General features: G+C 39.8%; 1 protein-coding gene across 5 annotated transcripts in view; it reads right to left on the bottom strand.

The window, feature by feature from the left end:
• Positions 1–13,260, bottom strand: part of LOC143149144 (uncharacterized) — a 266,938-nt gene that overhangs the window by 99,517 nt on the left and 154,161 nt on the right. The window contains exon 5 of one of the 5 annotated variants that reach the window (XM_076316267.1): positions 5,746–5,800. The exons of the other annotated variants lie outside the window; for them this stretch is intronic. Within the exon in view, the coding sequence (XP_076172382.1) occupies positions 5,746–5,800 (55 nt within the window). The remainder of the gene's footprint in view (positions 1–5,745; positions 5,801–13,260) is intronic. 5 annotated transcript variants of the gene reach the window in all.

Genomic DNA, 13,260 nt, shown 5'->3' with positions numbered 1-13,260 from the left:
CGGCGTCGGCGTCGGCGTCGGCGTCGGCTGCCGAGAAAGGCGCTTAACTTTCGCGAATGTTTTACCAAACGAGCCGCCATAATCCCGGTTAAATATCCAGCTGTATCCTATTCCCCTTCGCCCCTGACCCCGCCCCACCCACGTCCATCTCGAATGCCAGATTTTGCCTCGAGTTGACTTTTCCGACCGTGCAATCTGCGATATGCATAAAAATGCCATTCACTCGACGGTTCCAACTTTCCCGAATGAATACCCGCTTCATCGAATGAAATTGTTTCGCTCACTTCTCACTCTGCGCCGTGAGACCACACGCGACGATACGGTACCACCGAATTTTCATTTTAACCGATACTAGCGTTTCGCAACGATTAATCTATTTACCACGCTAGAAATAGTACGAGCTACCGCACTTGGCGACGGATTGGCGTCGTTAAAGTTTCATTTCTAATTGCTGAGCGCGACGAGTTGAAGCGTCGTACGACACCGAGTGTGCACACGTCAAGGTGACACGAATACGTATTTCTACAGGATGTTTGCTTTAACGCGAGGAGCCTAAAGTATCTGTGCAGTAAATTCGAAAGAAACGATTGGTTCGAAGGAGTACGGTATTCCGATATGGAGAAATATTCTTTCGGAAAGGTATTGAAAAAAATGTCAAGGTTATGTTTCTTGTAACGAACGGACGTGCATTCTTCGTGCTTTTTTGTTAAAAAATTCTGAGAAGCGTATATTTACTTCTTCGGTATTTTTGAGCGATTTTTCATCGAGAGAATTTCACAATGTTCAAGAAACGTCTTTATTGAAGAAGATGCTTCGAACGCTTCTTCATTACGTTGGAAACATTTTCGATAACGTTTTTATTTATTGTTTTCATAATTATAATCATTTTCTTGCCACGATACATTAATAATGTTTCACGTAGAACGAACAGGGGAATGGTATCTGTGCAACAAAAAATATGCATTTTCATTTAAGGTAAGGATGCAATTCTTCATTGCACATGCACCGTTGAATTTGAAAAAATCTAAGGTTCTACGGATGCAGTGCTCTTCGAGTCATTTACTTTTTACTTTCGACATTTTTTCGTAAATACATTAATAACAGTTCCGTGGACCACCCAGTGTATACCGACCAGAGTACTATTTTTTTCTTCCTACATTATCGAAAATTACGAATTGTTCATCACCGGTAATCATTTTCTTTAAAGACGAATAATTTTTGTACCTCTTTAACAGGGAATTGTAAACTGAAATACGTTCGTGTTTAATAAACATTTCGTGTGAAAGAAATCGTACTTATTCTTCGTACCAGGTATTTTTTAAAAATACATTACCAATCCATCTTGTCGTGTATCTTGAACTCCGTTTCAAGTTTGCTGTTACATCGACACAAATCGGTTAACATATCTCGAAGTACGTTCCACCGTTACGTCAATGGGAATGGATTTACTGTACAACCCAATAGTAAATTCTTACAGTACGATGACAACCTCCGTCGATCTTCCACACTAAAACGAAGAGTCTCAACGCGCGCGAGAAGCTTCACTTTCGTTCGTTTTCTTAACATTGCCCAACCGTCTTTCAGTTTAAACAAGAATTACATTTAAAGTTCGACGACGAGTCGGGTAGCCGAATCTAGTCACCGCGTGGAATCTCGCGGACCAGAATGGTCGCATGCTTCTCATTTGCAACCTCGTACCGCACCCTATCGTTGCTTTCCGTGCGGCAGAATGCGCCTCATTTACGGTTCGCGGAGCTTTCCACGCGCCGCGTCAAAGAAGACGCGCAAGAATTTGTCGGGCGAGCTCGGTCGAAAAGCGCGATAGAATACGCGATAAAAATGTTCGAAAGCTCTTACGAGAAAGGAGAGAAAAGACGAAAGAGACAAAGGGGGGAAGGAAAAAGTGGAAAAAAAAAGAAACGAATAGGAGAAAAATAGAAAAGAGGAGGGGAGAAGAGAAAAAGGGGCTCGGTCGCTTTGAGCCGCGTCACTTTTACCGCGAACGAACGTTATCAAATGCCGCAGTGGTTCTAGCTAGGACGCACGTTTCATTGGTCGTGTTAGGTGTCATCCGTTCGCAGTCGTCGAAACCGGGAAAGTTTGCAGATGCTGAATCGTGCGCGAGACGAACGCCGGGCTGCAAACGCCACAGCGTAGGAAGTCGAGTATCGATGTCATCTGCAAGCTCGGTCGAAGGGTGATGCCGGGCTCCCTGTATCGCATTGTGAATTGTTCTTCGAACTAACCGCGGCAGCCGCATCTGTAACCGGCAGCCACGGTAATGGAATATGACAACGCGAGCTGCATAATGATCAGCCGCTTCTCTACCTCCGAACTTTCTAATAAAACGAGCATTGTCGGTGACGTTCGTCCCGTTACGGAGCGTAGACGCGAACCGAACGGTCCGCGGCAACAACAACAAACAAAGTGACCGTGGCCCCGTCGCGTCGATACCCACGGGTTTGACGATTTAAACTTTCCTTCGGATAGTTAATTTCGTTCATTTCGCGAATTACGCGACCGTGTCTGCTCGTTAGTAAGCGCACCTTTCGACAAAATTCCCGTAACGAAACTGACGCGACACTCGATCGCGAAGCAAGGAACAGGTGGATTGAATCGACGAGAGAGAGGAAGAGTGAGAGAGAGATAGATAGATAGAGAGAGATAGATAGAGACAGAGAGAGAGAGAGAGAGAAACTCGAAGCAGACGTAACTAGCGGCCTTGTCGTCTATGCGACGGGTATAATGCGATGCGGTGTTGGTAAGTTGTCTCGCGGTGTTAATACGTTAATTAGAATTTCGCTAATTAATACTTCTGGAAAACGATTCAAAGCGGTGGTTTGAGTCAAGCGCCGCTTCAACCGGGGATGAATGTGTCTGCTGTAATCGTAGGATGAAACTACGGTTCCCAGGAGCGAAAGGTGCGAAGGACTTTTATCGTAAAATAAATTCTCCTTACGTAAAGCGGTGTTGCGATGTTAACGATTTGTTTCTTTTTATTGTAATAGATTCATTTCCACGCGACGTGCACCGCTAAGGAAAATAACGGATGGGAGATTTGCATTGCAGTCTCGATCGAGCGTGTTTCTTTTCATATTTCGATCCCACTTTTGGATCTTAGGAAGTAACAATTAATTTAAGAACAAACAATTGCAATAGTAAATGTTACTCGTGCGTCGAGTCGTTGAGCATTTATTCCTCGTCGTTCTAACGTGTTTGATCTTGTTAAACGTCGTCTTTGGTAATCAAATTATTTACTCTTTCTGTAAAAGTTCAATAAGCTTGTCCACCTAAAAGAGATCATTTTTTAGTAAATTTTTGGTCCTTGAAATTATCCTTTGTCATGAAATCGTAAGAAGGAGTATCGAATAACGATTTCGACGTTTGATGGAGAAAAACGACAAACCATGTGCACCAACCTGACAAAAGACTATTATAAAAGACTCGATGTAATTCAGATTTTTAACACACACTGAACATACTGCACAATTATCGGAACATTTAACATTCTCCTACTTGTTGAGTGATTCTAATTTTCGAATTTCGATGTACGTAAACAAAAGTTTCTCTTCCTACGAGAATTAAAGGTCGTAACGAAAAGATATTTAATTTCGTACCGAAAATTAAAACTTAACAAGCAGACGGTGTTTACCGGTTCACTGCCCATTCTGGAAAGTATTATTTTATGCAGTTTTACAGTTCCTCGCTTCCACACCACGATTCTTCCGCTATTCACGGTCCGCGATAAAACGAACGATGTAATGCAACAAATCGCAACGTTCGTCATGCTGTCCGGTACGTGACGAGAATGAGAATTCGAGGTGAAAATAACTGACGGCTCTCCAACCGATATGGTGGATAAAATTGCACCGCAAATTGCCGAGTTGTTTCGAGTAGTTAATCCGGTAATTGGAATGTTGCCAATTAATACAGTTACCGGGGTAGTCCGAAATGGCGTTTCATGCAACGTGTACGCGACGTGACAAATCAACTTTTCCACATAAGAATAATCTACGCGTATGAATTTCATAGGGAATTGCTATTTCACGCTTGAAATTACTGTTCCCTCCGATCCTTCAAAATAACATTCCATTTCTGATTCCGTTCTGATCTCATCTGCTCTTTTTTACATCGGAGGGAACACGATTACGTATTTTTTTCTTTTGGGCGTTCGTGCAGACCGATTCTACAAACTAAAATCTAGAAAGATAGATTTCTGTGTCTGTTTAAAAATTCCTGCACATTTTCCAAAGTACATGGAACCTTTTATCTTTAATCATTCGTACGTTCTCTGATATTGTCTCGAAAACAGTGTCGTTTTACCGGTAATTTTTGAATTTGACCTGCATCGAGAAACTGCATTTCGAATTTTATTTTCATTTCGGACTACTTTCTCTCCAAACGCATTCTACAGACTCCGAGAAAGACAGCAATCGACCGGAACAACGACTGCGGTTAAGAAAGGCGAAGCACGAGCTGCCGATTGAACTCGGTAAACGTACTCTCCGTTCGTGAAAGAAATTAAGAAACAACGTTTCTTCCGATTATCAATATCGATTTCCATTATTTTCGGACAAACGTCGTAAACTGGCGTCCGTGCTTGTCCACGTATCAACATATCGTTACGATTGGTGGACACTCGGAATTTTTATTACACTTCCAATTACACGGTGCATAAAACGTTTACGATTCTCCTCTTACGATTTTAAAAGTGTAAACGGGCAACGGTAGCGTAGAAACAAGAAGTTACGAGGGATGGAAGTAAACACGAACGAAAGAGCGTTTAACCAATTAGCAATACTCGTTCTTTCGACAGACGATCGTTTCGCGAAGCACGTTCTTCGTTGTTATGCCTCTATAAAATTAGGAACTATCTTGGAACGGTATCTCCAGCTCGGTGAAGCGCGTGCATTATGCGACAGACGCTAAGCCGCGAAGCGAATGAGATGGCAAAGTTGAAGAGCATGCACGCTGCAAGTGCAAGATTTAACGAGGAAACTGATCTGGCTTGCATCAGACCGTGGCACGATGTGCATACGTTTCTTGCGCGCTGCTGAAAATCGAGCCTCGCCGCTGCAAAGCCCGGTTAAAGGGGTAACTTCTCAGTTCCCCTTGAGCCACGTTTCGAAAATACAAAAGTAATACCGACATACTGGGGACAAGCCCCATACTTCGTTACAGCTACTCGTTAGCATTCCAAATCAGTCTAGTATTTACTGTAACTATTGTTCATCGATTGGAAATTTTATACGTCACGTGTCGTCATCAGTGTTCTCGTAAATATCGAGAATGTGAACCATGTATTACTACTTTTCAGATTTGAGGAACAAAAGTTATATTTCTTTCATATGGGATAAATATGATTACAATATGTATGATACGATGAGTAATTATATTTATCTCATAGGGATAAATTGTAATTGTAATAAAGGGAGAAAGAAAAAGAAATTTATTTCGATTAATTCGAGAGTAAGTTGTTTTCATCGATTTGGAACGAGTGGATTGTTTACTCGTTGAATTTGAAAAGGTGTTCTAGGAAAATCTCTAGGCACATTAAATCGTAGAATCGTCGAATTAATGTATCGGTGTAAAGATGATCTAGCACCAAACAGAAAATCACAAAAATCCAAGTAACTTTGTTAATTCGTAGTAATTCAAGGAAAATATTATCCGACAGTTGTTAAATTTCGACAAGCAATGTGTATTAATTGAAAAAGAGACGCTTAAGTTTTCAACACACGTTACAAGGATTGTAAGGCATTCTCCTCCTTCTCTTCCTCTCTTTGTGGGAACACGTGCTCTGTAAAGTATTGAAATAACAAATATTAACAGCAACGTGTTAATATTTCAGATTAAGTGGAGGTACAATTGAAAAAGGAATTTTTGTCAGCAAGAAAAGGATGAAAAAATGTTAACTGGGACTACTTAAAATTTATTACATTTACGTTACTGTATAAGTATCCGAGTTAAATAATATTCAAATTTAAAATGGAAGAATATACAAAATGATTCCATAAAATTAGGATTACTACTCACTAAGAAATTCAATTTTAGTGTAACTAATAGGAGTGAAGAACGTAAAACGATTATCGTCACATTTTCCCTAAAGCTACCAGATAAAGTTGTAAACCGCTTATGCCCATTGCGGGTATAAATTACAGTTTGAAAACTTTCGTTTCTCTTAGTGTTTCGGAAAAACAAATGATTTTCTATCGAGTTTACAATATCGATAATAGTGTTCCGAAACGAATTCGGTTTCTTTCGAAATAATATTTTAGTTTTACAAGTTCTTTCCCACTTTGTGGAGAAATCAATTGAAAAGATCGAAAGAAAGAAGATTCTCCCCGAAACAAAAGACATACGTAATCCTTTAGCTTTAAAATAAAAATCCTAAATAAATTGAACCGTATTGAAATTTGTGTAAAGGCAATGTTGGAAACAAATGAAACTATCAATAGTATGCTTAAATTGCTGTCGTTTCAATTGCACGGTAAACTTTCCAAGCTGGTAAAAAAAGAAAAAACGCCCAAAAAATGTTCATTCGTGACTGTCTTGTCGTTGAAAATTCTAAACAAACCATAACGCGCACCGTCCATCGTTAACCAACTGTTTACCTCGATACACTGCAACACGAGTCTACCTCGGGCAACTGTTGATATTTGCACAACACGAGCATCGCGTTTAATGCGGTACAGTAAATTCTCGTTGTGTGATCGCTACTCGGGACTGGGTAGAGCCTTACAACGTGTACGATTCGGTTGTTTGTGAATTTTACCGACAATTACGCGAGAGCGAACGAGAAAGAATAAACATTAATCGAAAAACTAAACATAGCGTGACAAAGAGCGAGAAGAAACAAGGAGAAGAGAAAAGTTCGTTGGAGAAAATAAGAGCGAACGAGATGCGCGTAAATTGTTGATCCGTGGTGCCCGTTTAAAATAAAGGATTCGAACTGTTCAATTCCAACTAGTGCGACAAATCGATCATTTTTTTCCATACGCAATGAGTTGTTAAAAACAACGATGTGTCACGTTTCGGTTAAACGAACGTGGTCTCGACCGCTCGTGATAGCAGATAAACTCGGTGTTCGCAACGAAAAATTATTCAAAATGCATCGCGTTACGTCGCATTCTCATCGGAAAAATTTCATCGACACGTTACGAATATTTTCGCGATCGTAAAACCGGAAACTCTTTAATTTCATATTTCACCGAGTCGGTGGTCTCCTTGGAAAGGTAGCCGCCGGCTGGTGTCGTATTTTACGCTTGGCAAGCTTCGATGGGGATTCCCCCAGTTGGCGGAGATAACGACGATCACAGAACGAATAAAATCTGGCGATCGTACAACGAGAAGTTATCGTATTACTTTTATTAATCTCTTCATAATTAACCCCGTTCATCGGAACGAACTCGTTCACGGAAATTCACCGAACAGTTCCCTTCTCGTGCGCGTGCAGAGAGAAACATTCCGCTCGGTTCTGAGCGTTTCAACAAAGTTTCGTACCAACCAGTCCGAGCCCTCTCCCGATCGGCTCATCAAGCACGCACAACGGTATATCTACTCGCGACACGACAGTATTTCCATCGTTTCGTTACACTCTTCTCCCGAGGGGGCCTTATCCGCGGCTCTTTAATTGCGGCTCATTATTTATAACGGCAGTTAGAAGTTGTTTCGTCTTTTCCGTGAACCGTGAGCCCGTGGAAAGGAAGCGTCCCCCGCCCCCTCTTTCGTTTCGTGATAACCGGACGTTAACCGGTGGGGTTTACTACGGCATGCGTGTAGTGTCTTGTAGGTGGAAACTCGCGGCTATTTTCTCACGGGCAAAAGAAGTCACGGAACATCTCGTATTTCAGCGACACGAGCGGCTTCCTTATTTTCAGTTGCGATCCTCTCTCCGTTCGCAAGAACCCCGTACAGTTTCGCTGTACGTTCGTTGTTCCGAAAGCACGGTACGCCCGGGAACGTTCCGTGGAAGTGTATAGTGTTTTTTCTTCGTTTCATAGTCGTGGCTCCGCGCAACTGGAACTAGATAACGCGACGTCTGTCCTGGACGGTTTCATTCTACTTCGGGAATTTCATTAAGTCGTATTGTATAGAATTATTGATCTTCGAACTGTTTAAAATTAACCGTGATCGATAAAGTTATCTACCGTACTACCCTATGCTATGTAAAATATTTTTTATTAAAGTATACTATAATTTGCGTAATATGTGGGATTGTTGATCTTCGAGTAGTTGAAAATCAACTGTGATCGATAAAGTAATCTACCGTACTACTCTATATGCTATGTAAAATATTTTTTATAAAAGTATACTGTAATTTGCGCATTGTATGGGATTGTTGATCTTCGAGCTGTTGAATATCAACTGTGATCGATAAAATAATTTACCGTACTACTCTATATGCTATGTAAAATATTTTTTATAAAAGTATACTGTAATTTGCGCATTGTATAGGATTGTTGATCTTCGAGCAGTTGAAAATCAACCGTGATACACTATGATGCATAAAATATTCTTTACAAATGTATACAGTAATTTTATTCGATTAGCGACTACTTTCGATCGTTGATCATGTTTTTTCACCAAAGGAAACGACACTGGCGTTCGCGAAGATATTATAAATACTTCACGTTTTCAAATCTATAATAAAGGAAATCATTGGAACGAAGGCAAACTTTGAAAAGTTTTTTCGAATGTACCTGTGTAAGTACGTCTGTTATCACGACCGTATTTAAAAATTTTATATTTCAATCTTATACTTTCATCTCAAAATGTAATTCAATATTTATCAAAATCGGTTCATGGACAATGGTAATTACCTCTTTTCATTTTCCAGTATTTATAATATATAATATATTCGTTTTTCGTAAAAATGGTGGAAAGAATTTTAATAAATAAATCTTAAAAAGAATTCGACTAAATTTTTTCTTTACCTTCTTTACTAAAGAAAAAATTGAACATTTTATTCGTTGCATACTTAAATTTTCTTTTCGTTGGAAATTATTAAAACGTATTCACCTTTGTTCATTTCATATAAATTTACATTAAGTAACTGTGACAAGCGGTTTCAAAAATTCTGCTCGGAAGATTTATATTTGAAAATGTAGCTTGACACGACGATCAAGCAAGAGCTATACAATAATAACTGTATTATATTATCGATAAGTTGATCAGATAGGTATGCAGGAGAAATTGATCGAACAACACCCGTAGTGATTAATAGACATGGATTTATACTTCTGCGCGTCAGTATTCGGTCGAGCACATCACAGGGTACAACAACAAAGTTACATTTTTCATCAACTGCATTCAACTACGAAATTTTGCCGCATCCAGCGTATTCACTGGACCATTCGCCAACACACTATCACGTTTTTTGGAGCTCTTTGTACGGAACAAAACATTCCTCGATCGAGAGCCAGTAATTAAAGAATTTCAACAATTTACGAAATTTAAAAATATCCAATTTTGAAAACATTGAGAATACCGTTGGAAAATATCTACCGATACAAGTGCTGGATTTCGTGGAATAAAATTTAATTTTTCGTAGACACGTTTTCATTTCGACGAAAACAGCAATTTTACGAAACGTGATCGTTCGATTCCCTATGATTAATTAATAGATCAATGTACGAAATATATTCTTCGTACGAGAAATTCAACAAAGTCGATTTCAGTAGAAATCGACGATATTGGTCAGACATTGTTTCGTATTCCATTTAAAGAGCTCGAAACGTATAACGGTTAAACAAGTACGTTCAACTATTACTGAAAAAAATATATATGCGTGCACGTGTGTGTGTAATTTCAATTCAAATATTTATTAAGTAATAACTAAACGTAGATGTTTCACTTCCTTACGTTACTCTAAATTGAATTTGAAAAAATGTCCGACCAATAACGTCCATTTCTACTGAAATCGAGCTTAGCTCGGTATCGACCTCAAATAATTCAGAAAAAATATTTAGTGTAATTTTTCGAATAAAATTCTTTCGGTCAGATATTAGTCCGTATATATATCGACGTACGAATAACTTTTCGACTAAACAACGTCAAGCTGTACACTTTTATAGACACGTGATGTCGAAATGCGAATGCACCTAATACTTTATAAAATGTTGACAGTCGGGTACATTTCCATAGTCGTAACGAACACCGTAGATCAATGGTGAGAGACAGGTACGCACGTGAAACCGTGCCCGGAAGTCGTAGCTGTTGCGGAAACGACGTTTTTGATGTTTGCACGGTTGCGGGTAACAGCGGTGGTCTTCGTGTGCAGTTGGGGAATGACTCGGCGGCTATCATCGCGTAAACCGACGCGCGACATGAATTTCCGAGTTGCTAATACGAGGGAGAGATCCGCGACAGGGCAGGCGTTTAACCAGACGGTAATTAAAATCAAACATGCTGAAATTCTGGCACCCCAAAGTTGAGAGTTATCTGTTTAAAACGCGATCCTACGTATGCCAATTACGAACCTTTAAGTAGCAACGGAATGCGAACCAATTACCTTTCGAAACTTATTCTATTATTTTCAATTCTCAAACTCTCGCTCTGAACGTTGTAAATTTTAGCAACGATTTGTTTCAGCGACAAACAAATCTTGACGCGATTAATGAATGTTTCATGTTTATCTTTAACCATCGATAGATTCTGAAACGGTTAGTTTCTTTCGTTGTTGTACACAAGGTGGGTCGAAAATTGCGTGGCGCGATATTTGAAATGACGTGCGTGATCCTAACACTGTCATCGTAACTGTTTTCTCAGAAAAACTGGCAGTGGTCGATTACACGTCTGTTCGAAGTATAGATTCCTTCCACTACGAAGGAAAAATTAGGATATTAAGATACCAGACGTACGATAAGATATCAAGATCTAAAAGAGTGGTAACATTTTGTCTTCGATAAAGATTACTCGCGATAAATTGATGTCGTTTAAAAACTTGGCTCTTGAAGTAAATTGTGGACGAATCGCAATTCACAAATCCTCGTCGAACTTAAAATGTCATTTACCGTTAGTAACTGCCTGTAACTTTTACAATTTATTTAGACACAAGTTATCTACGTTTTACATTTATGTAACTTCACGTACAATGTTTTCTTTATACGATTTTCATTTTATGAAAACTATTTTTCTTTTTCTTCTTGGGAACACGAGAAAAATACATTACTCTTTGTTAATATTTAATTCGTGTTACGTCCACCTGCCTAAACTATTTTCTTTTGTCGTTAATAATTATCCAGATGCAATCGATGCGATGTTAAACATATATATATTGTTTAACAGAGACGTATACGCCACAATGCTTTTCGACGAAAAAATATGACTTAAGTATACAATCGATAAGATTTCATTCAATTTCCTCTTTATTGGAGAAAATAGAGCTAAAATTTATTCATCGTGAAAAAATATTTTTGAAATATTTGAAGCTTCATTGAAAAATGAAGCTTCAAAATATAACAATGTTTTATTCCTCGAACGAATAATACGATAGTCGATAATGAATTGATCGAATTATAGAAAAGGATGTCAAGATATGGATAGCTAAGAAGGAAGTGGTATTCTATTTATGAACGACTATTATGAACGTTCGACTTAGGAACAGACAGAAGTGTAATCAGATAGAAAGACCATTTAACCTATAAATTAAATGGAGAACCGAGTCAAGTGATCCGTGAATGAATTCGAGCATTTGGTGTGGTACGCAAAAGAAAGAAAGACGACACGAAAAACTAAGGTGAGGGACGATAACAGAGACCACGGACGTAGCGATTTGTCATAGAACGAGCTGGAACCGTAGTTGTACCGAGATTTTCCACGAACGTAACCGACCTGTCACTCGACAAATCTTATCGAAAAATAGTACACTTGGCGGTGCGATAAAATACATACGTTTCAACGCTTTTGTTTCGAGACTGAAATCGTACAGAGAATCTTTTCAACCGGACTTTGAGCGGTGAGACACGTACCAATCCGACGTGTACAAAACCTGTAGTACATTAGGCTTGGTGATAATACTTTGTTACTTAGCACGACCATTCCACACATGTTTATACTCCACATTATCGTTCGAACGATGATACGAATAGCTGTTCAACTTGTGCAAACCATCGTTATATTTATCACCCGTATAAGACACAATGCAACACGCACAGAGAATAGTCAGTAAGGAGGAAACAGTTTAAAGATTTGGAGGATCGACGAATTCAACGGAATAAAAATTAAACGCAAGCTTTGTACCGTACTTTGACCTTAATGCGTTCTTTGACTACACACTCGAGGTTTTCGATCAAACAATACCCCGATTGCATGGAACTCGAGTTTTTAACTTTACAATACAACGAAAGGACTAAGGGAACGTAGTATCCGTTACAATAGCTTTAATTGCGGTGAAATAATATATCTTCGCGATGGATTAAGAAACCCCCGAGAAACGCATCGGAATTGATAAAGAACGCAACGATTTGTTCCACGTCGAGTCGTACGTCGAGTTTCCACGATGTTCGTTATACAACATCGTCATTCATGGTACGTGTTCCGAAACGATCCCACGTACGTTACGATCGTCGTTGAAAAAATCGTATCGCCGACGGTTAGATTACTGCGCGAAAAATCGTAACATTTCTAGCCCCCTATAACTTCCTCTCAAAGGCCACTTTCGTGCAGCCTCGTACTTATCACTCTCCGTTCCCATACAGAAGCATTATCGTTTCCGAATATACCCATTTATTTGATTTAACCGACCCGCGAAACACGAGAAACTCTCTCGCCGCGGCGAGGACCGCTTCGGAACACTTTTCATCCACCGATAACGCTTCAACGTACGTTCCAACACGGAGCGTAGACTAATTCTTTCCAAATATTTCCGACTCTCCTGGTCGATCCCGCTCCCGTATTCACCGTCGTCCTGCGATCAGTTCGACACGAGCAGAGAGAACACGAGGAGAAAAGGGAAAAGGAGGAAGGTCGGGAAGAAAGGAAAGGTAGCGCGAGCGTGGCAAGGGCAACTGAAAGCGGCGCATTCAAGCGAACTGTATTGAACGGTAGCTACATTTCTGGCTGTTCCAACGGAACACAGAGAGTCCTTTTATATGCATCGTGCTTGCCTGGATTCGTCGGTCAATCCGTTTGCGCGGATTCACCCAGCTTGCCACCCTCGAGTCTGAGCTTTCCCTGGGCCCCGTGTAGAGGTTATTAAATGAGTATTTTCCGTTCCTTTCCTCTCGCTCGTTACTACCTTTCTCTTTATTAAACGCC

Source organism: Ptiloglossa arizonensis, chromosome 7 (assembly GCF_051014685.1).
Source record: "Ptiloglossa arizonensis isolate GNS036 chromosome 7, iyPtiAriz1_principal, whole genome shotgun sequence".
Lineage (NCBI taxonomy): Eukaryota > Metazoa > Arthropoda > Insecta > Hymenoptera > Colletidae > Ptiloglossa > Ptiloglossa arizonensis.
The sequence above is the reverse complement of the archived record's forward strand: the minus strand, read 5'-3'. Positions and strand labels throughout refer to the sequence as shown.